Here is a 24,197-nt window from a genome sequence, read left to right on the forward strand (position 1 = left end):
AAGAACAATGAATGCGCAGGATGAATTTCCAGCGACGGTTGAGCCTCAGGTGATGTTTCTCATTATGGTTTGTTTGTGTGTTTCAGATGTCCATAAATCAGAAACATTTAAATTCATTTTAAATGCCCTGCTCCCGGTGAGCTACCGTCCTACAGGTTTCTGCTCCAACCCCAATCAAACACACCTGAACCAGCAAATCAAGGTGTTCAAGACTATTTGTTAATTACAGACAGGTGTGTTGGAGCAGGGTTGGAACTGAAATCTGCAGGACGGTAGCTCTCCAGGAGTAGGGTTGGAGATCCCTGCCCTAATGCATTCAAGTTGTTCTACTGATGAAATGTTTCAAGGTCTCATTGGAAAAAAAGATATTAAGAAATTGGTTATGAAGAATAATTTACATGTCCAGTACATTGTTACACTGATTTACCTAAAAATGTCACTTCTTCTTCATGTCATTTACACCATTTGATTCTTCAGTGGAGTCATTTGAGTTTTCAAAAGCTGATAAATTCTACTGTCATTTATGTCACTGTACAAATCAGAAATTAAATTACATGGTAGTTTTGCTATTTTTCCTTCACATGTGCCATTTAAAATAAGCAACAGTAAAATGGCACAGGTTAAATTCAGGAATCAGAACAAATGAAGGGGTTAGCAGTGATTAGCTGAATTGTGTATGCTGCAGTGGAGTTAAAGTACGTGTAATCTATTGTGATACTATATATAGTAGGCCACTTATAGCTAACACTGGTTTATGCTGCCATCTCCTGACCACAGCACATTTTCACATACAATATTAAAGCGCCATATCAGAGCATCTCATATCCTTATAACGCTCTTATGCAAAAGTGTCATGCCCATTTAAACATTTTTTTAGCCAAGTCAACTTTAAATGCAACTTCTAACTTTGACAAATTCTTCAAAAGTTTAGAAAAACAAAAACAAAAGTTGTCTGCAACCATTTCTGAATTTACATTTGGTTAATTTCTGTAAAATAAAGCAGCACGTGTGGTAAGTTGCCCCAACCTGACATTTTATGAATTGTATCCTTTTCTGAATCAAAACTGTGTTACCTGTCTGGTGTGTAGCCTTTAAATTACTTCCTGTCTGATGTACCATACCATAGTCATTTTGTATTTTTTTCTGTTAATTTGGCCTTCATAGTTTATAGATATTGCATGTGAATGTACTCATTTCTATTCCATAACAAAAGCCTTACTTTATAGTAACCAAGCCATTTTGTGACTCAAAACGACTGCTGACAGTAGTAAAAATGACTATGAGTGACTTCATCTTAAATTTTTACATTTAAGTCCCCAGGAAAAGAGAGCTTAAAATAAAGCAAGCATGTCTTATGAGCTGCTATTGAGAGTACATCAGCCTTTAGCTCAGTTATACAACTTTAGTGGTTCACAAAGACTTTTATTTTGCAGTCTGGACATCTTTCCTCTGTTGGTTATACCTGTTGTGTATATGTTCATATTCAAGCAGTAGTCAAGTTTTAACGTTTTAAGTATTTTATTGCAAATTTACAAATGGCTCACATAAGATGTAAAATAATGACTATGAATAATGTTTTCTAGTCAATGACTCAAAATAATCTTAGATGATCATTCTGGATTATTAATTCACATTTTCAAAATTCAAGCATTCACTTTCGCAATGAAAATAAAATTGCATTGAAGTATAAAAAGCAATCTAGCATTCATCATGAACTACTGGATTTGTCCATTTGTAATGCATGCAGTCAGCATGTTCACTGTCAGACTGAACACACAAATGGACATCAAGGATCTCGGGGCAAAAATATATTAGCTCCTGTTTATGTTCACCTCATTTTATTCCTGAGCAGAGAAAGTTCATTTAATGTAAAGGCCTCATGGTATTGAATTTCTCCATGATCAGATACAGTATCAAACAGACACGAGTCATGCTTCTCCTAATCATTAAGAGGTTACCAGAAAAAAATAAAAATGAATTTGATCATTCTTATAGTCTCAAAGAGTAAGACCTGTCATTTGCAGTTTGCTGGAGTAAACATGACTGTGGGAATTTGTGTTAGTTTACACAAGTTACTGTTAAGGGAAGTGTGCAAGCTCATTTTCTCATGGTCTATGCAAGTTCAAGTTCTGATACTTTTACCCTCAATAGCTAAAAATGGAGTATTGAATTAAAGTAGGAGCAGAGAAGCCACACTATGTTGGCACACACTAGCCACGTCCTAACCCACAATTCATCCTCACAACTCTTGAGGTTCTTGCATAATTCTGGAGTGCACATGTAATTGAAAATGTCACAGGCACAGCCTTGTGAAATGTAAACAATTCTCTGAATATATTTTGTCTATTCTGCGATCACTGGACTGGAATGAATTTGCGATGCAGTTCATCTGTAAGCTCCACAGAGCCCAGGTACTGTACATCACTGAAAACACTTATAGGGCAGAGAAAAGACAGATATGACGTCTAACTGGTCAGAGTATCTGCCGATCATTAAAGTGCAAGAATATATGGTCACTATTTGAACCAATGACCATGTTTATATGATCAAGGGCAACTTCCTTATTGGTCATGAGAGAACAGCGCCTGCTTCAGCGATAGAGTCTGTTAAATGGGGCATGTCAGCATTCACACTGAGGTTCTGAGGGATGTGTCTGGAGGACAGTCTTTGAGAAGCTTTGTTCTCCTTCCACTGCCGTAAACTCATGAAATAGTCTTGTGCTGAGAGTCTCTCCATTTTCTGTGCTCTCACCAGGTCAGATGGACAGATAGTGTTACAAAAGACACGCCACAGGATCCTGTGATACAGAAAGAGGCAAGACTTAATTACACCGTACCATCATGACAAGATAAAACCACGAGACTCTGATTCCAATAAAGTTTGGCAGAAGTCTTTTTCACCAGCCATTGTGGTAACACCCTCAGGCATCTTTTCTATGCAGGTAAAAGGAATACAATATAGATCCTATCTACTTGAATTGGGAACAACTGAAAACTAGTTTGTCAAGACTGGATTTCATTAACAGTTCTTAAATAACAGTGTAAATAATGTTGCTTCTTTAGCTTAAATCATTATTTATAAGATAATAAGACCAGGGATGTGTCTTATTGTCTTATAAATTATTATATATTGTCTCAGTGTGCAAATAATGGCGGTGAAATAACCATAGGTCTTTGCGAATAATTGCATGTAAACGGAAGTGAAGAGGTTCGCTTGTGACATGTAAACATCTTAATAATAATCGCATTATTATTTAAAAGTAGTTAGTGTTACAGTCCGTTACTGTGACTGGTATGTAAATGAGCTGATTCAGATGTATGTGTGTGTGTATAATACCTAGGTAGCAGGGCCAGGACTGTGGTAAGTCCACATACTAGGTAGTAGAGCGGCTCGGACATCATTTTTGTCTCAGTGCCCAAGGGGTTTGTGGGAGAATTGCACGTCACACACATAAGGCTGAACAACAGAACAAAGGCATAATAGAACAAGGCACTGAAGAGCAGCAATGCAGTATGTATCCATGTCTGAAAAAAATAAATAACATAAGTCTAGCATTAGCATAAGATACAGAGGCAGTCACTCATAAATAAAAACATTAAATATCCTGGTATGGTATGCACATTTTGTGACGAGAATAACTCAATACTGTGTTGTTACTGTGGTAAAAGATTTTGCAATTTGAATGATGATGTGACATGCATACAGCCAATCAAATTATATGTGATCTTTAAATGTACAGTTTTGTGAAGGTGTATCTTGGGCCAACAGGATTGTCCCATGGGTGGGGCAAAACCTCCAATCAAACGTTTGGAATAAATCTATTTTTCTTCAGTTTTTTTGGTTTGTTTAAACTCAAATTAGCATATTAGACTGTTGGAAATTTAATTTAGAGAAAACAGGAAAAACATTTGACATTTTTAAATTTAATTTTAAAATATTAAAATAGAAAGCCCTTCTTTTAAATTGTTATATTTCACAAAATTACTTTATTGTAATTTTGATTAAATAAATTCAGCATTGGTGAGCATAACAGACGTCTTCCAAAAACATTAAGAATCTCAATTATTCCAATCTTTTGACTGTTAGTGTTCAAGAGATTTTGTTGTCACACTTGAGGCCAGATTTACTAAACAGGGCAAATTAGAGTTTGAGTGCAATTCCATAAAAGCGCCGATGGGAGGGGAAAATTCCACGTTTGATTTCCTGACATTGCGCAAATTAAAGCACACAGACGCAGCCAGATCATTTCCATAATGACCAGAGCAATCTACCAAGAGCAGCACAAATTAGCGCCTGCTTTGAGACACATTTAAGACTTTTGGCCTTAAATAATAGGGCAAATACCAGTAATTTGACAAGCACGAACATTAGTAAATCGATTTGCGTGATTCATTGTAATACTCTCCTCCCACAAATTTTGCATCTGAAAGGGAAACTCCTACAAATGCATATTCTATAATGTCAGGTGCAAAAATAACTGTCAGCGCTAATTCTTCACTGCACGTCTTTAGTAAATACTAACAGTACTATTTTAAAGCCAAAAAATGGTTTGCGCTGTTAGTAAATCTGGCTCTTGATGTTATATTTGTCCTGGAATGCAATAACTATTCTAAAGATTTACTTTACATATTGCACAACATTATAGATGAGAAACAAAATAGCACTGAGTAACTGTGATTGGCTCACCACTGTGCGACTCTCTATGAGCTGATGCAGGAGGATGATGAGGAGGGCGGAGCCATTGATTGGAGAGCCAAAGGTAAATACCCCTATATCAGACCCTGCATATGCCTTCAAAACAAAAAAACAAAACAACATAAATTGTTAAATGTGAGCACTACTCTGACAATTAAACATTATGGTACTCAGTAAAGTGAAGTAAATTTTAGAATGACTTACAAAGTAAGGTATGAAGAAACACACTAGGCTTTGGTAAAACGCATCTAGAATATTCATCCAGAATGTTGACGGAAGATAGGCCTGAAAATCAAGCGTCGCATAACTACACATAAGCCATCACTATATTCATAACCATGTACAACACACTGAAAAACAACACCATGGAACGGAGTGTGAGACAGGATGTCCACCTGCGAGTTTTGTCCATACTTGTAGACATCAGGCAGGTCTAGGAGCGTCTCGCTGGACACATCTTTGTCCAGTATGCCATATATGATTGGAGGGACGGAGGTGAAAAGCAGGTTGAAGAAGATTAAAACCCATGAGTTGGTCATTGTGCTGCCTGAAAATCCACAGAAAAACTGGAACCAGAACAAAAGGTTCACGTACATCTACATGAGAAAAGAAGAGGAACAAGTCAGGACCGCACTGATTCAGAAGATAAGGCTGCATGAGAAACTGTGTAAATGTGTGTTTTACTCACCACATTCTTGTAGAAGAAATAGAGAATCATGTTAGCCAAACGAGCGTAACACCAATGACCGTGCACCAAAATGAGCTTTCTCAGGAACTTAAATCTAGCGATAGCAAAGTCGCTGGACATCACCGCCTATATATGGAAAAGAGATCTGTTTTATCAGATGAACTACAAGGTTTTAACTATAAATAGAAATTGGAGGAATATACACTATATTGCCAAAAGTATTGGGTCACCCCCTTCTAATGAACATGTTTGACTACTTCTATGTAATTTCTATGAGTACAAATCTTAATGTTTAAGCATATAATGATATTCTACGGAATTGTGTGCTTCTAATTTTATAGCAACAGTTTGGACAGGACCCTTTTCTATTCTAACATGACAGTGCCTCTGTGTATAAGGCAAAAAAGACATGATTGATTCAGTCAGTGTGGAAGAACTTGACTGGTCTGCAGAAAGCAGGTAAAACATGTATGTCGTCATCATCGAATGCAAGATTCAGAATGTAGAAGTAATGGATATAACTGATACAACATATTCCTTGCTTTTAATATCTGAAGAATTATTGCAACAGGACACAGCTGATCACTTAGAAAGACCTGTGAGGCAACTGTTCCAATACTTATGCTCACATCAGATAGAGGGATGAAACTCTAAAAGTACTGAACTTCTTAGCTGGTAAAACATGTATGTGTTGAAACGGCCAATAATTAAATGTGACTTTCTGTAGTTTTGTCTCATATTCATCTTTTAATCATATTTGTAAATGTCTTGACTCCACAGCCAACAGAGCAATTTTTTCTTTACTGTTCCAATACGTTTGGAGGGCACTGTATATATATATATGTAAATTACTGAAATAAATCAACTTTTTCATGATATTCTAATTTTATGACCAGCACATGTAGTTGTTCTTTCTCATTGATTCTATATTAATCTATAAAAATGAATTATCCAACATGTGTAAATATATTTTTAGAGTGGATTCTACTGAGCGTTATTTTTCTTTTCTCCAAGTACATGTGAGATAAAACAAACAAGACAGTGATGAAAGGAAAAGTTGTGTGTGTTTCAGGGTTGTGCATCAATCTGAACTAGTGTATTGTTGGTACATTAATGTGGTTACAGTTCAATATATTACATAATTAGAAAATTCTAATTTTGATGTCAATATTTCTTTTATAAAGCTATATGAAAACAATGTAGTGGACATTTTATGGTTTAGATTGTGGTGTTAATGGTTTTGACTTTGAGCTTAGAGTAGAGAAATTAAATAAATATTAATTGCGACAAACTGCTGTTAAAAGGTTTGTGGTCAGCCAGATTTTTTATTTTTTTGGAAAGAAATTAATACTTTTATTTAGCAAGAGTACATTAATATGATCAACAGTGACAGTAAAGACATTTCTGAAGGATCATGTGACACAAGAAACGGTTGAAAATGCCATCACGGGAATAAATTATATATTAAAATATTTAAATTGTAATAAATTCAAATTGTAATCATATTAACATTTGACTGTATTTTTGAACAAATAAATGTAGTCTTGATGAGCATAGGAGAAACACTTTTGAACAGCAGTGTACTTCGTCAAAATTTGACATAATTATTGAAAACGAATAATGCAATTACACATCTTGTTGTTGTTTTTGTTGTTGAGTAAATCCCTCTTTATACTTTTATAATTGAACATCCTGTGAAATGTGGTCAATCCAGTTTAATTCACCCTGATTAATCGCAAGGTAGTAAATTCTTAATTGCTGACATTTGCCCAACCCTAGCTTCTGCTTGTATTGTACCTGCATGCCCTCCTGGCCTGAGATGCCGATGCCAACATCTGCCATTTGAATCATACTGACATCATTGGCTCCATCACCTAAATATAAGCATCACGCATTTCAGTTTGAACAACATTCTACACTGACATTCAACCATATGCCTTCATCAGACCTTTCACTGCCCTTACCTATAGCCAGAGTCATGACCTTCAGCTTGTCTCTGACGAGCCGCACCACTTGGCTCTTCTGCAGAGGGGTGGATCTACAGCATATGACTGAGCGACAGCAGCATGTAAGCTCCAGGAACATCCCCTGTAGCTCCTTCTGCAGAGCGTAGTCTAGCGTACGGCCATCAATGACCAACACACAGTCAGAGCTATCATCTTCAGACACTCCTTCCTTTGTGATCTCATGTTGTAACTCATGAAGTTGAGCCTCACATGTCTCCTGAGATATAAAATACACACACAGAAAAGTAATTTAGATTCCAGTTACATACAACATAAAAGACTGAACTTATGGGTGTCTCTGCCTTTGTGTTTGTGATATTTATCTGGTTGGTTTTAATTGGATTAATTACCTGAGCAAATTAACAGCAAAATTCTTCTCAACAGAAAAAGTCTTTCTGATCCACCTAGATTTTTTGCATTTGGCAGAAGCTTTTATGCAAACCAACTTACATTGAATTGAAGCACACAAGTTTGTTTTATTAGTTCACGAATTCCCTGGGAATCAAACCTATAATCTTGCAACTGTTAGCATCATGCTCTACTGTTTGAGCTACAGAAATATGTAGATGTTTTGGACACAAGAACAGAGAGTCTAATATGAAGAAAAATCCTTATTTTGGAATTTTATATTCAAGTGTGGTTTAGCTTACTGCATATTATACACAAAATATTAAATTGACAGAATTTTTTTTTTAAATACTTGATAAATAATTTAGATTTATAAATTTATTTGTACAACTGTTATCTCGCTATTAGTTTAGGATTAAGATAAGGAATGTGAACATAAATCAGAACGGTGTGTATATTTTGTGTATATATATATATATTTATTTTGTTTTTCATTGTCAGTTGCAAACTGACTGCTGTAGTCAACAGCTGCATTAAATGGCCAGCACAATCAGGCAGTATATTGTCATCTTCACTCTCCTTCCTACACCACCTCTACTTACCTTGCTGTCACAGTTTGCCATCAATATATGGTCTGTAGGTCTGAGGAGTTTGCAAGCAAAAGCAATATTAATAGCCGTCTCTTGTTTGTCCCCAGTGAGGACCCATACTTTAATCCCAGCTTCCTGCAGAGCCTCAATGGTCTCAGGCACTTCCTCCTGCAGGCGGTCTACTATACCCGTCGCCCCTGGAAGCAAAGACACATATCGGCTAGGACAACCAAAACACAATAAAATTTCCAGATCATTTCATTTTTGTCTTCAATGTCTTAGTATCTCACCCAGTAATGTGAGATTAGTTTCCAGTCTCTCGGCAGATTCGAGCAAAAGCTCTTCTCTGTTTTCAATGCTGGTTTCTGCGTACTCGTGTCTCTTCAGCCAGGCTTTGTATTCCTGCTCTTCCAATACCTGTCAAACAAATGCCAACAATTTGTTTCAAGACTCAACCTGCATGCAGAGGCCTTTCAGTGTTATATGCAAACAGAAGATAATTAATGTTGCAAATAAGAGAAGTGAGAGATAAAGACATACTTTTTTAGCAACACAGAGAGTGCGCAGTCCCTCTCTTGCATACTGGTCCAGGTGTCTCTGCGTCCGTTCCATGATCTCCCTAGAGAAACCATTCTCAGCTGCACCCCACATCCACACACAGTCAAAACAAAGACATAAGTTTATAGGGTTCAACACTGTGGGACAGCAAGCATCTAATTTACAACATGAATGGCTGCACAATTAAACACTTCATTGCCTATGGATTACAGGTACTAATGTTGTAATTTTTTATTTTTTTTGCACTGACTTATCGTTTTACATCATAAGGCCTCAATATATCATTAGGAGCCACATGTATTAACTTGGCCTTTCTTGTATCTGACTGGCAAAGTGAAGGCACCCATTGACTTCCATATTATGAATCACCAGGGACCATCATCTTTAATGTTCTACTTTAGAAAGACAGTCACCTACATCTCAGATGGCCTCAGGGTGAGTAAATTAACAGCAAATTTTCATTTTTCCTATCCTTTAACTGGAATTAAAACAAAATGACATCATGGACCAGTGTGATTCTTAAACTTTAAAAGACTATAATATAATTTAAATAAATACACAGTTTGCAAACTGAAAGGGCAACACTTGGTTCTGTCTGTAATCTACTAAACATACAGTACTTCATACACTTGAGGGGATGACTCAGTTGTTTTCACATTTGATTCTTTTCAGAGGTCTCAAGGGGTGGTCACATTGCAGACACTTTGATTAAATTTCATAGGCAAAGAATTCCGCAGATTCCTATTGAGATGACATTTTGCATTTTGGCCAAAGCATTTCAGCATACAATGGTTAAATTTGACCACACACTTAGGGTGCTTCGCTCATTTGAACCAACAGAAAGAGGCCTTTTTAAATCCTTAATATCAAAGCAGAAGTAATATGAGATATCAGCGGTATGAGATGTTACAAAAATATCTGCAATAAGGGAAAGAAAAAGTGTCACTTAATTTTGAATTTAAAAAAAATTAAAAACTTCCACAGGGATCGATCACTCAAAAATTAAAAGTCTGTCTTCATTTACTCACCCTCAAGTTGTTCTAAACCAGTATTCATTTCTGTTTTCTGCAGTTTCTGGTCCCTGTTGACTTCTGAAGTATTTTACAGAATGATACATACTAAAAAGTCAGTGGGGACAAGAAACTTACATTCCACAAAATAAACTCGTACTGGTTTGGAACAACTTGAGGGTGAGTAAATGACAGAATTATCATTTTTGGTTGAACCATTACTTTAAATGAATTTTAAAGTGTAAAGGGATAGTTTTCCCAAAAAATTTCATTTGTAATCATTTATTTACCCTCATGTTGTTCCAAACCTGAATGAGTTTCTTTCTTATGTTGAACATAAAAAAATATATATTTTTAAGAATGTTGGTAATCTAACACTTGATTGTCCCCATTGACTTCCATAGTATTTCTTTCCCTACTATGGAAGTCAATGGGGATCAACAACTGTTTGGTTCTTCATAATATTTCAAAATATCTTCTTTTGTGTTCAACATGAGAAAGAAACTTATACAGGTTTGGAACAACATGAGGGTGAGTAAATGGGTGAACTATTCCTTCAATTTTAAAATTATTTCATTTTGCTTCCGAAGTAAATCTATCTTGCTTTAAGAATGTTGTGTTTATCAATTAACTAAGTCCAAAAACTGAACGTTAAAAGACATCACCTCACATACCTGCTTCAGTCTGCTCCATAATGACATTATCAGCTCCTTTAGTGTAAACGACCACCTCTCCAGTGAGCGGATGGCGCACCACCACAGACATCCTTTTGCGGGCAGAATGAAATGGCAGTACGTGTAGCAGAGGGATGGACAGCGGCCCAGTGCCTGGAACGGCCACAAGGACTTGCTCTGGGGACCGGCCCAGCAGAGTACACCCATAAGCCTTCGCTGCTTGCACCAATGCCGCCTCATCCGGGCTCTCCGCCTCGTAGAGCAATTCTTCTGCCTTATCTTCATCATCACTCTCTGACTCATCAGCAGAGTTATCTTTGACCTTCTTTATGTCGTCCACGTCCTTGCTCCATGCCCCACTGGACAGCGCTGGAGTGACAGGGGTGGTTGGGGTGCTAGAGGGTGTGGTGGGAGACTGTAGGGTCATGATGGGTGTTTGCGGGCTGTTGTTCGGGAAGTAGGTAGCCGAACGACCCCGGGTGAAGAGTTTCTTGGTTAGGCTGGGAGGAGTGTCTGTGTTTTGACTAGGTGATGAGGGAAAGCGAGGCAGACTCAGCTTCTGAAAGATAGCCTTCATCTCCTCTAGAGAGTGCAGGGGTGTGCGAGCCATGGGCATCTGAACCTGATATTACAAATGAATATTAATCACATATACACAACACATATAAATGCCCACACAGAATCTGGGTTTATTTAAAATTTGCCTAAATTGATTATGCAGCAATAAGAAAAGATAGTAATTTCTGCCAAGACCAAACTGTTTCAAGTTTAATTCAGTTTGACAGCCAGCCAAAAAACTGACTGGCCCACTGGGAAAAGTCCCAGCAATGCTAAATTGATTGCTAAGGCCAGTCTATTCCTGCAAGGTGACATCCAGTGAATAATGTTCAGTGAAACACATCCATTAAAAACTGGCACAGATTAAGATGAATATTGAAATTGAGAATCTATATCAAATTATTCTGCAAATTTAATTGTGATTCTAATAATAGGAAAATCATTCTGTTTACCCCACATATTTAATAATTTTTACAGCATATTTATTGTGAATGATATGCATAGTAAAAACAAAACAAAAAGTGTGGTCACATTTACCACTGTTTTATCAGTTTGCACGGGTGAAATGTAGTCATTTAAATAGAAATCCAAGTGAACTGGAATTTGAAATTTGGGGTTCAAGTTGGACATGAAAATTTGCAGTGTTAACTATAAAACTACTTGGTTTGAAAGTGACTTTATTGTGAGTGGTGTTTCATGCATCCCTACACTATTGACAATAGACAATGGATCTTTTTGTCTGTAATGAATCTCTTTTGCCCTCAATTTGCCTCTTTACCGAAATTTTGCTAAGTGTCCACACTTTTAGCACTTGCCATACTAATTGTACAATTCATATAATTTTTTATAATATAAAATGCTTTTATCAGAACATTTGTTAAAAACAAAAACAAAATGATGGCAATATGTGACACTTGTGATGTCGCCTGAAAGTGTCACAGCCTGTAGCACCAGAGCTTTAAGGGGGATGAATTGAAAGCTTGAAAGCTTTCCTGAGAGGTTTTTACCATGCAAACTTGTAGTTAAATGCACAGAAGTCTGTAAAAATACCAATTAAAGCATCATTGTATTATTAAAAATAATTCATACCACATGTCTCGGCTGTGAGGGTGAGGAAACTACTACAGTGTTGCAGACAGTGAGGGCGAGAAAGAAGTCGAGTATGTGAGAGATTTCACCAGCTTGCTGTTGGAGAGGGGAACGCATGGGTGAAGACAGTGTGTTCAGCTTCGCCTGAAGCTGAGGGTCTGGAACGACGGCACACTCCTAGATGACAATTGACAAAATGACACAATGCCATGTCCGTGACAATAAATGCTTGAGGTGTGTGTTACTGTCAAAATTAATAGATATTAATAAAGACATGGAAAAGTACACATGTACAGTAAATATTAAAGATAAGTCTGTTCTTGTCTCACCGTGGTGCTGCTGAAGGCTCCGGGTGTGTGTCTGCGGAGTGTGTCGTGGACTGAGTGTGTGTCAGACTCTGCAGTGAGGGTATTGAGGGACACTGAACTCCGGTTGCAGCTGAGCGATTTACAGCTCAGTGACTTCCTGCTAGTGCGTGACCTCAGGGTTAGAGAGTGATCTGCATCGCCACAGCCCTGCTCCTCATACTGTTCCAGAGAAATCGCTGAAGGGTAACAAGTAAACATGATCATAAGCAGGGGACTATCAAATGTTCAATCATTGTCATTAGAACACTATCAATATCTTATATAAACAGCACAAGTTATTAAGAGGGAGTGTTTCAAACACCCTAAAGGTCATGAAGGTAGCTCAAACTGAATAAATACTCATTTATACTTTGATAAATGGTAAAGATAATTAGTAATAGTAGATAGTAAAAGGTAGTAATAGTAAGATAGATAGTATAAAAGACAAAAATCAAATAATTTTTCTCAAAACTGAATTTTTTCAATATTTTAAGGATTGATGTGGGGGAAAAAATTATTGAAATGGTTTAACATAAGGCCAAAAATGACTGCTTTTACTTAAATTTATAAAAATAATAATATAAATAATATGTTAAATTAACATAAACATGTTAAGTTTGACAGTTTTAAAGAACATTTTTGTAAAATAAATGTAAATCTAGCACACTCTATTCTAATTCTATTCTTTAAAAAACTTGCCCCTTTTAGACTTGCATTTACTAACTGCTTGTTTTCTTTAAAAAAAGACTAACACTAGCTTCTCTATTCTATCTATTTGTTTTCTTTTTATTTATTATACAATTAACAAAAAGCAAAAAAGGCATCTAACACTTGCTTGCTCTATTCCATCTCTATTCTTTTTATTTATTATATGATTTTAAAAAAAAACTTGCTACGTGTACTGCGTTAGGCTAACTGAGACTTGTCATTGCACATGCATATCATTGCTCTTTTGTTGATTTTGATTGCTTCCATTGTCCTCATTTGTAAGTCACGTTGGATAAAAGTGTCTGCTAAATGAATAAATGTAAAATCTCTTTAGACCATAAATCAACTGTACTTTTAACCACTATTGAGATCAAAAGTAAGCCAGTCAATCAATTTAACATTTCAACTGAAAGTTTCAACTCTTATTCTTATGAATGGCATGCCAATCTGGTATATTTTGAAGACTGTTGTGAAGTAAACTGACCGTTCTCATGGTGAGGGTACTCCGTTCCTGCAACAGTGCAGCGGCAGAACAGCATGCGGTTCTCTGTGAGGGTTCCTGTTTTGTCAGAGAACAGATACTGGATCTGTCCAAGATCTTCTGTGATGTTCAACGCTCTGCACTGCACTCCTGTGTCCAGTACTGGGTTATACAGATCTAAATCATTCTGAATAAAATAAATCTGTCCCAGCTTCACTATCTCTATCGACACATAGAGGGAGATGGGAATCAGCACCTGCAACAGAGAGAAAATGAGGCAGAGAAGCACAGCAATGTCAGATATTCTAAGTATTTACTTTAATAAACGTAATTTCTCCAGTCTTCAGTAACACATTTTCCTTCAGAAATCATTCTAATATGCTAATTTGATGCTACAGAAACTCAATCAATTTTGAAAACAGCTTTTGCTGCTTAATAATTTTGTGAAAACCATCATATATTACCAAGATTTTTTTCAACGCAAATTCAGCGTTGCCATGACAGAAATCAATTACATTGTAATATAAATTGAAATAGATAAGAGTTTAAAAATGCAAAAACATTTGACAATATTACTGCTTCTTCTCTGTATATTTAATTAAATAAACACAGCCTTGGTGAACAAAAGAGACCTTATTCCAACCCTTTGACCAGTAGTTTACATGTATGTGTTTGTGTAGATATCAAATGTTTCCGCTCACTATCACTCACCTGCAGAACAATGATCATAGTCCAGAACATGTAAAAGGCAGCGAGAGCAGGGTGCGTGTCATCAGGGATCATATAAATGGGATTCTGTAGTCCACTCAACCAAAAACCGTGACCTGTAAAGCACAACCACATCACTAAACCCACAAAAAACATTAACTTAGTACTAAAAAGTTTAAATCCTGTCACAAGTGTCAATGTCAATGACTGTAGTACTAACCTATAGCAGCAATAAGGCACATGAGCAGCAGTAAAACGACACACCAGAGGATGTCCATATTGAGTCTGCGCTCCAGTTTACTTCGTTTGTAGCGCGGCCCACTGTTATTCTGCATTGCTTTTGTCTCATGACCTGAAGACAAACACACAAACATTTTTATTGCTCAGTCGAGCTCTTTATAATGATACAATGGTCTTGTCATATCTGACGTACAAAGATGTGAAACTGACCTGCATAGACCACAATGCCAATCACGGTCTCTGTGTTCCTCACAGTGCAGCTCCTCAGGAGCAGGTTTTCACTGTGGAGTCCAACCCGCACTTTACCAGGATGCTCCCTGTATACAAAAACAAAGTCTCAGTTAACTCTTTTGAAGAGATGTTTAACAGAGTTAAGCCAAATACAGTTTTGGAGTTTTTAGCAAAAATAAATTGTAAAGACATGATATAATTCAGCCATAATATTTCTCGCCACAGAAGCTGGAATGGTGTTAAACACAAACAAACAACCAAACAAAAAGAAAGTCACTATGATTTTCATAAAAAAAAAAAAAGAGTCTCCAGCCTGTTGTTTATCATTTACAGAAGAAGTTTACTGCTTTACTCACATAAAGCCTCTGAACCGTCTCAAGTCATTGTTGGGATTTTCACACTCAATGTGACTGCTGTAGTTTTCTGGAACAAATTCAGATCCCTAAAGGAAGATCACATCACATTTAAACATACTGTTCAAAGATGGTTTTTAATAAAGATTTGATGAAAAACCATTTAACAAGTAAAGCATTTCATGAGACATTTTTCTTTGTAATGAAGAAAAATGCCTCACAAGAACATTCACAAATTCAAAATATAAGTGAAATACCACCACCACTCCAAGTGAATCATAAAATTTGGTGCGTAGTTAAAAAGAAAAGCAAACAATCCAACAAAACTAAATGAATTCTGCACACTGCTATAGCTTGCATTTCATAAAACGTTTCAGTCATGTGACCTTCACCGGGCATCGTTCAGAATTCAAAAATTCATAAACACAGAATCATAGAAGATGTAAATTAAAGTCATTGTCTATATAAACTGCATTTTATTTCTTTTAAACAACTTAATAGATTTTAACACATAAAACCACTGTCCCTTTTTAGCAAAACCTATTTCACCTCATAAATATATGGAGGGAAAAAAGACAATAGCGATGAAGATGATATTGAAATGGATAGACTGGCCACTTACCTGCTGTGGCAGGTGACGGACCACCTGCCTTTGTTTGAGGTTGGTTTCTCCATCCAGGTTGGCCGTCTCAATGTGACACACTCCGTTAGGATCAGACGAGTGAAGCAGCACCATGTCAGCAGGAATGATCTCATTACAGCAGAGACGGACCAGATCACCGACACACACCTCTGCCCAACGCCGCTCCACATACCGCTTCTGCTTCCTTCAACACAAACACACACATACTCTTTATTTGGGTTCACTATTAAAATTGGATAAACAACAGGATTCAAATATTGATTTCACTGTCAGTATTTGAGACAATAAATAAGATAATCACATAAGCAAGTCTCTGTAAAACAGAAAGAAAGAAAAAAAAGGCACAGTTCACATTTTTGAATATTTGGTATCAAAATATGTGTAATACTGACCATGTTTTATGCATGGTTATGTTATAGTATATATATATATAGCAATGGAGTCATGTAAATTCCTGGGCAGGTTTAATCTGTGATAATGACTGTAAGAATTATTCTGCTTAATCCTAATGTTGAATTCTTTTTATTATACTTGATAATCACAAAATGCAAGGAACAACAAGTGCAAATATACTATTTAGTGCTCATTAAACAAAAAACATTTGACTGCAGACTGATCAGTTCCTAAGAGCCATGTATAAATGTGTTTATTATTAGTTAAAACAGCCCTCACAGTATTGATGACACTCAAACCCAGTCTTACAGGTGGTATAACTGAATATTTGCAGAACCATTGTGAAACAAAGCATTCAGTATATACCTGCACATCCTACATGACAAAAACATACAAGTCTACGCACTTCCAATGATGCTTTGTTTCTGTGCATTGATGTGCCATATGATTAAAGCACAACACACAGATTCAAGCATTACTGCTTTATGCCTACTGAACTAAACACACCAGCCTCAATTCCATAGTAATCAAGCAAACACTGCGCTTTATTGTCACCCACGGCAACAGCTCCATAACAGGAAAACTAATATGACCCCCTGCGGCAAGACAATCACAAGGGACCCTTTTAAACTCAGCAGCATTAACAGCTTAGCTACAGCCAAATGTTGGATAATTCAACGTTTTGGTACAATATTTGTCAGGTCATTAGTGCAAGAAGGCAAAATATAAACAGTGTCTTCATACCTGCTATTTACAGGCAGTTGACTTTACGCTGTATATAGTAGCAACATGCTACGAATACACCCATAACCCTTTAAAAATACATTATCAATTCAACGACAGCATTTGCATATTTATAAACAGTCACACTTTATTTTAAAGTCCAATTCTCACTATTAACAAACCATTAACTACAACTTTTGCCTCAATAAACTCCTACTTGCCTGCTTATTTATAGTTAGTAAGGTAGTTGTTCAGTTTAGGTACTGGGTAGGATTAGTGATGTAAAATTTGGTCATGAAGAATATGTGCTTCATAAGCACTAATAAACAACCAATATGTTAAAAATAAGCATGCTAATAAGCAACTACTTAATAGTGAGAATTGGTCCCTATACTGAAGTGTTACTTTATAAGCTATTGTCGATTCGGAAAAATCACACTATGCAGTCTATGAATCAATTATCTGTAAAAATTGTTTTGTGCCATTGTTCTCTCACACACACACGTGATACAAAGAACAAACCTCTGATCAAGAGATATTCGCTCAAACTATAAAAGTCAAACAGTTCGATAATAACTATACTTCAAGCTAACCATTAACTAACAGATATGCTAATGACGCACATGGGTTACAGCACAGGATACAGATTGGAAATAGACACAGAAGCTTGGAAGATTGGAAATTCAAAGCAACATTGTAGCTGTGACACTTTGCCATGCAAATCCAAATGACTGTATTTGGAAAAAACAAAGTTTATTGGATTTGACACATCCGGTGATGTTATGAAGCCACACCTCCGACTGTTTGAGGAACAAGCCGGTGTTGGGATCAAGAAACTGTCAAAAGTGAATATCTGGGGCAAGTCACCTCACAGTTAGATTAAATAATACCTTAACTACATAGTAAACAGTAACTACATTTTGAAGAACAAAAATGCATGTATTTACTGAACACATGTGCTATGCTATAATCCACTGATAGCAGATATCAGCTGCTATACTACAAATGTTTAAAGTACGAAATTATGTATGCACCTGTAGACAGTTTGTTATGTGTGTATTTTAATTCTGACATTCAGAAAGTTTCATATGTTTACCTGTCGTAAACATCACATAAGCAGTTATTGACCTTTTGGTCAGACTTCCTCCGACGCTGGTCCTCCCAAAGGTCTTTAACAGCAGTAATGGATATCACGAAGACAACAGGAATGATCGAGATCTCTGGCTGGAAGGCATTTACAATAGGCACAAAGTTCAATGCGCCCAAAAAGATGAAGTATATATTGGCAAAACGATGAAGTTGCTCGAAAAGATTCTTGGGAATGAAAGACAGGAAGGTGTACTTGGTCGTCCGGACCTTATTCCTGCTGTACGACTGCTGTATTTCCTTTATTTCTTCAGGTTCAGTCCAACTTGGCATGACAACCCTTCTGTTTTTGGCCAGATCTTTTACCATGCCACCTCCTTGATCTTGCTCCAGCTGCTGAATCATGGCAGTCGGACTCTTCCGCTCAGTCTTTAAGAATGGTCCGGCCAATTTAGGCAGATTCTCTATACCAAGCATGTCCAACAGGTCTCACCATCACTAGTCAAATTCATGTCTCTGATTCTGTCCCAGCCAAGAACAACACAAGCAATATCTGACACCTGAGAAGCCTTATGCTCTTCAAAACCTTTGTCTCAACAGTAGTGCGTGTGGCTCAGAAACCTGTAATAATCTACAACATATAGACCGGGGCCGCTCCTTATCCAGGAAACACTCCCAAGCATCATAAACAAAATCGACGTAGAGCTTTTTATGATTCAGGGGCAGTTTTTAGACAGGGAAAACTGAGGGCTGGTAAATATGTGACTTGTTTGCAGTGTTACGTTTATCTCGGACAGAAAACACAAGTTATATATCATCCAAGGAGCTCTGGACTTTTGATGCCAAGATTGTAATTATTACTATAACGCTTAATGAGGACTGGATGCAATTACATGCATTGTTTTATCAAGGCTATTTTTTAATTGCATGTTGTTGATATTTTTTAGTGTTTTACAGTGGCAAACATAGATGAAGGGAAAGCGAAGTGTGCTGTGTCTTGTTACAAGAAATGAGCACTGCTATAGGGGGTGGCACTTTCACAACTACATATGAAGTTTCACATCAAGACACCGAGAAGTTCAAAATATCCCTTCAAGGAAATACTGAAGCATTGTTTTATAAACAGACCCTTTATCAGCTAATGTCTTTACACAGAAGACTAAGAAAGAACAAAGGAAAATCATTCATTTTAATGGCTAAAGTCCTTGAGAGCCTAGAAGGAAGTTTTGCACAATATGGAAATTATGCAATGCTATTTCTTAGAAATGAACTTCTCATCTAGGAGGTGAAGTGTTTGGTTAGTGAATGTGTCAAGTTAACAGTTTTTAATGATAGTAACAGTGAGGAGTTCCACGTTTATGGTAAAAAACAAAACCACAGCCGTGGTGGCCGATTTTAGCACGCTGAATTGGTGTCTGAGCCAATGGTGAGAAAGATCACTCTGACTGGCTGTTCAGTTTAGTAAACCAGTGCACAGAAAAGAAAGCGAAAGTGGTGAAAGCAAGTGACAAAATCAAGAGACCATAGACAGCAGTTAAGCTAAACTTTCTAACACTGGGATCATTATAAAGGATATGCAGAGATGCAGGTGATACACCGGGCCAGGAACAACCCTATGTTCCAATTTTGTTTTTACTCTTTTATGCTTTTCTGGTGCTTATGAATAACACCATCTGTCCTTTCTAATCGTTACTTGATGGGTCAGGTTTTTGGAGAGACTGGATAGACGTAAGTGACATGTACATGGATGGTCATATGTTATGGGTTTCTGTTGTCTCAAAAAAAAAAAAGATCTCAGACCAAGCCATTTTTACAGCTTAGCTTCAATAAAAGGTCTTTAAAGCTGGTGGGAAAATGTGGGCTAAAAGTTACAGCATGTTTTAGGAGTATAATGAAGTCATTTATTTCTAAAAAATGAAGGAAAATTTGTTCCTGATGGTATGACCCTTTTAATATGCCAGTGTCACAAGATGCAAAACAAAGCAGAAGCCATTGCATTTCATCCAAAGCCAAAGGCTCAAAGAACAGTGACAGATTAAGAATAGGATAAATGAACCGTTGCCCACAAGCCTTTAACTCAAAGTTGCCTTGAGCTCTAAACTTCATATATATATATATATATACTTTCTTTTCATGATAAACCTCTTTTAAAAAATGTTTTATTGGTAAGACTAAAACGAAAATAAAACTAAAATAAAATGAAATTGTGGAAAACTTTACAAAATTACAAATGTCACCTTGGTAACTAACTGGAATTAAATAGGTTAAAATACAAAAATTATTGGAGGTAAAACAAAAACAAAACAAAAATTAAGCCTTAATAATAATAAAAATATAAAAAGATAGACAAAAATTACAAAACATCAATTTACTAAAACTATAATTATAACAAAATGGTTTGAAAATACTAATTAAAATATGAATAAACGCTGTTATAATGAATAAATAACACTGAATAAAACTTATTCCAAATAGCCTCAACACTTTATTTTGAATTATTGTGGTCAAAGTAACAAAATGAAAAAAAAAAAAATTCACTGATGACTGAGTGGTCTCACAATGCTGAATATTTTAACAAATTATAAATCACTTTGTAACAATTAGCATGGAACCTTTGCATGGCAGACCGCATTGTGTTACTTTTATCCATCAGTAAAATAGTCATTTTTAATTGAAATGTGAAAAGTCAGAGAGTGGTCATGCAATCTGTATCATTCTATGGGACTCATAGTTATTCATCCGTCTTTGCCTGGTAGAACACAAGCTACCCTCACTAGACATTTACCTTGAAACAGGTCATAATGCAATAAAGGGATATAACCAAGTAAAAGTTACTATGTGTATTCCTCAAATCAGACAAGAAAGGAAGTTACAAAACCCACCCAAAACACCCACACAGAAACAGAAACAGTGTCACATGATCATGAAAGTCTTATCATCGACCACATCATCATATTATTAACAAGGATGAACACATACTGACCCGCTGTAGACATGTGTCAGTGTGTTGTTAATTTTCTTGTCATAGCGGTAACGTCTGTAGTCCTCCATGGCGTCTTTGAAGGCAATGACTGTGAGCACCACCGCTAGTGGGATCATGGTAATCTCCTTCTGAAATGCTTCCACCACTGGGACCCAATTCAGCAACACCAAGAACAGGAAGTACAGATTTGCTGCTCTATTATCAGAAACCAAATGTGTCAGTAACTCACACAAAAAAACTTAATAAACAACACGCCATCAAATAATTTAGACAATACATGATATATTCAGCTCAATATCTGACCTGTGAAACTGCTGGAACAGATTCATGGGGATGAAGCTGATGATGGTGTACTTGGTGGTCCGGATGCTGTTGTCTTGAAAGCCCTTGGAGAAGCTGTGGTACTCCGCTTCGTGTGGACCACATCGTGACACCACCACTCTTCTATTTCCAGTGAACCGCTGAACCAGAGGGTCCTGAGCGTCTAGACTACTCTTAGCGGGAAGTGATGAAGGAGAAGAGTACCAGCCCCTCCTCCTGTCTGTGGATATCAGCTGCAGACATCTGTGACGAACCCAGTAGAGTCGCTCCATGAGGACGAAGAGATCCCACAGCCAGAGGAGACAAAATGGCGAAGTCCCTGTGCACGCTATAAACAGCCCTCCTCCTGAACACATAAACAGATGTACAAAATTAATATAAATCCGTACTTGCAACCTGCCATTTCTTCTCTTTTTGAATCCTGTTCAACAGGCTTAACTTGTGACAAAACAAAACGCAGTTGTGCCTGCAGCTGATACCATTTTCAAGTTAACCTCATACTTCCCTATAACAAGGGAAGAGGAAGACGTGTTTGACTAGTTTCAAATACAAATTGCAAAGGCCAAAATACAAGAGGTTTCGCTCTGTGGTAGACATACAGCAAGAGTGACGTGACCTGCTGAAAAAAAAAAATCACTGATGACTGAGTGGTCTCACAATGCTGAATATTTTAACAAATTATAAATCACTTTGTAACAATTAGCATGTAACCTTTGCATGGCAGACCGCATTGTGTTACTTTTATCCATCAGTAAAATAGTCATTTTTAATTGAAATGTGAAAAGTCAGAGAGTGGTCATGCAATCTGTATCATTCTATGGGACTCATAGTTATTCATCCGTCTTTGCCTGGTAGAACACAAGCTACCCTCACTAGACATTTACCTTGAAACAGGTCATAATGCAATAAAGGGATATAACCAAGTAAAAGTTACTATGTGTATTCCTCAAATCAGACAAGAAAGGAAGTTACAAAACTCACCCAAAACACCCACACAGAAACGGAAACAGTGTCACATGATCATGAAAGTCTTATCATCGACCACATCATCATATTATTAACAGGGATGCACACATATAATGCAATGCAATACAATAATGACTGTGATATGTACAAACAAATGTTTCTCAAAAGCTTGTATGATATTTGATACATACATTTTAACATGATGTTTCTAAATATGATTTATGTATAATAAAAAAAGTAAAAAAAGACATTTGCACCACAACCTTTCACATACTAAGGGTATGATCTGTCATTCATACAGCAGAAAGCATGTAGTAAGTTTTGGGGGGGGGGGGGGGGGGGTTTCTTTGGGCAGGGGGGGTGTTGATGATTTGGGGCCTTAGAAATTTGTGTGTTAAAATCTAACACTGCAGGCTTTATATGGTTTAATGTTAAACTGGCAAAACACCATTAGAAGCTCTCACAGGCCTATGAGAGGACAAGTCACTAATTACACATTCATTACTCATGAAATAAGAACAAGAGCCTGGCATTTAATAGTCTATTATAAGCTTTTCATCAAAATAAGCAGATTTTAACAGAAAAACAATATTATTACATTATATGAATGAAAACAATTCGTGAAACAGCAAAATATGCACATTAGATTTAATTTATTCACAGTGATAAATTAGTTTTGGCAAAAATTTAAATTTTTAAATTTGACAAATTTAACATTTGTACAGCAGTGAATCACGTGCTACTCATAAGACGAAAAAAGATCGTGATGAAAATATGGTGCATTAATGTTTGGTTTTAAAAAGAGAAAATCTCCGTTTTTACACATCCGGAAACACATTCACAGACACATATGATGCGTGTAGCGTTACAATAAATGTGCATGTGACCTCGAGTGAATGCAGGTCAAAAAGAGTGTAAAACCATAAAATGTTAATGCCGGCTTTATGGCCCAGTAACTTATGTGCGTGCTCTTCTTAAAGGACCCAAAAGACTGAGGCGTCTGGATGGGAAACAAGGCAGCGCCCAAAGCACATTTAAGATAACAAAGCCTTAAACTTACCGTCGAGTCATGAACTTGGCCACATTTCAGAGTAAGCTCCTGGACAAATCGCGCATCAGCTTTGTAGTTATTATATTTACCCGTTATATGGCTTACAGTGACCTACATCGGAGAACTTGTCCCGTGCATGAGCTCGCCGCGCGCGAGAGGATCCTGTGCTCTGATCCTGATCATCACCCGCAGGAACCACTAGTTTCTCTTTGCGCAACACTTATTATCATGCTTTGGCAATCGAAATAAAACAGAATCATTTTTATTTGTACGTAAAATGTATATAACCTTAATTAACTACCGGCATTTCCAAAGGATTTTTAAGTAAAATATATAATTTCTGAATAGTACATCTTGTAAGACTAAATTTAGTCTTTTTGCTTTAAGATTTGGGAAAAGTTTGTACAGCAGTAGTGTGTCTATCTTTTTAGTTAAATTGTGTAAAAATGCATTTATTTTCAATCTGAATCTAATTTCAAACGTTTAATGTTAATTTTAAACTTTTATTTTGAAATTGAATAAACGACTTCTTTTTTTTTTTTGAACATATTGAACAGAATGTACATACACAATGGCGCTGACAAATATAAATCAACAAATATTAAGCAAGGCACATATACAATATAAATGCAAAGTACCAGTAAGTTTACACATATTTTGAGGGAGAAAAAAAATAAAAAAAAAATAAAAATAAAAAAATAAATAAATAAAAACAAATATAAAAAGGAAGGGGTAGGAGTCTCTTCA

At 36.5% G+C, this 24,197-nt stretch overlaps 1 protein-coding gene across 4 annotated transcripts; it reads right to left on the reverse strand.

Moving 5' to 3' along the window:
- Nucleotides 1–1,502: 1,502 nt before the first annotated feature.
- LOC306884557 (phospholipid-transporting ATPase VD-like) lies at nucleotides 1,503–23,649 on the reverse strand. 4 transcript variants are annotated; one of them, XM_079440518.1, is made up of 23 exons: nucleotides 23,460–23,649; nucleotides 21,416–21,779; nucleotides 21,113–21,307; nucleotides 15,907–16,111; nucleotides 15,288–15,373; nucleotides 14,911–15,017; nucleotides 14,681–14,812; nucleotides 14,464–14,576; nucleotides 13,756–14,008; nucleotides 12,546–12,760; nucleotides 12,217–12,393; nucleotides 10,570–11,191; nucleotides 8,868–8,965; nucleotides 8,618–8,744; nucleotides 8,340–8,524; nucleotides 7,348–7,606; nucleotides 7,181–7,257; nucleotides 5,384–5,509; nucleotides 5,091–5,291; nucleotides 4,900–4,980; nucleotides 4,687–4,791; nucleotides 3,337–3,524; nucleotides 1,503–2,797 (listed from the first exon to the last, which is right to left on the reverse strand). In XM_079440518.1, the coding sequence occupies exons 2-23, from the start codon at nucleotides 21,703–21,705 to the stop codon at nucleotides 2,569–2,571; spliced, it is 4,071 nt and encodes a 1,356-aa protein (XP_079296644.1). In that variant the 5' UTR covers nucleotides 21,706–21,779; nucleotides 23,460–23,649; the 3' UTR covers nucleotides 1,503–2,568. The 4 variants fall into 4 exon arrangements, 2 of the variants coding, with proteins under 2 accessions (XP_079296644.1, XP_079296643.1); XR_013785452.1 differs by having other exon boundaries at nucleotides 1,504–2,797; nucleotides 5,110–5,291; nucleotides 23,460–23,627; XM_079440517.1 differs by lacking the exon at nucleotides 23,460–23,649 and having other exon boundaries at nucleotides 21,416–21,901.
- Nucleotides 23,650–24,197: the final 548 nt, after the last annotated feature.

The sequence above is a fragment of the Barbus barbus genome (genome assembly GCF_936440315.1).
Source record: "Barbus barbus genome assembly, chromosome: 18".
NCBI classification, from domain to species: Eukaryota; Metazoa; Chordata; class Actinopteri; order Cypriniformes; family Cyprinidae; genus Barbus; species Barbus barbus.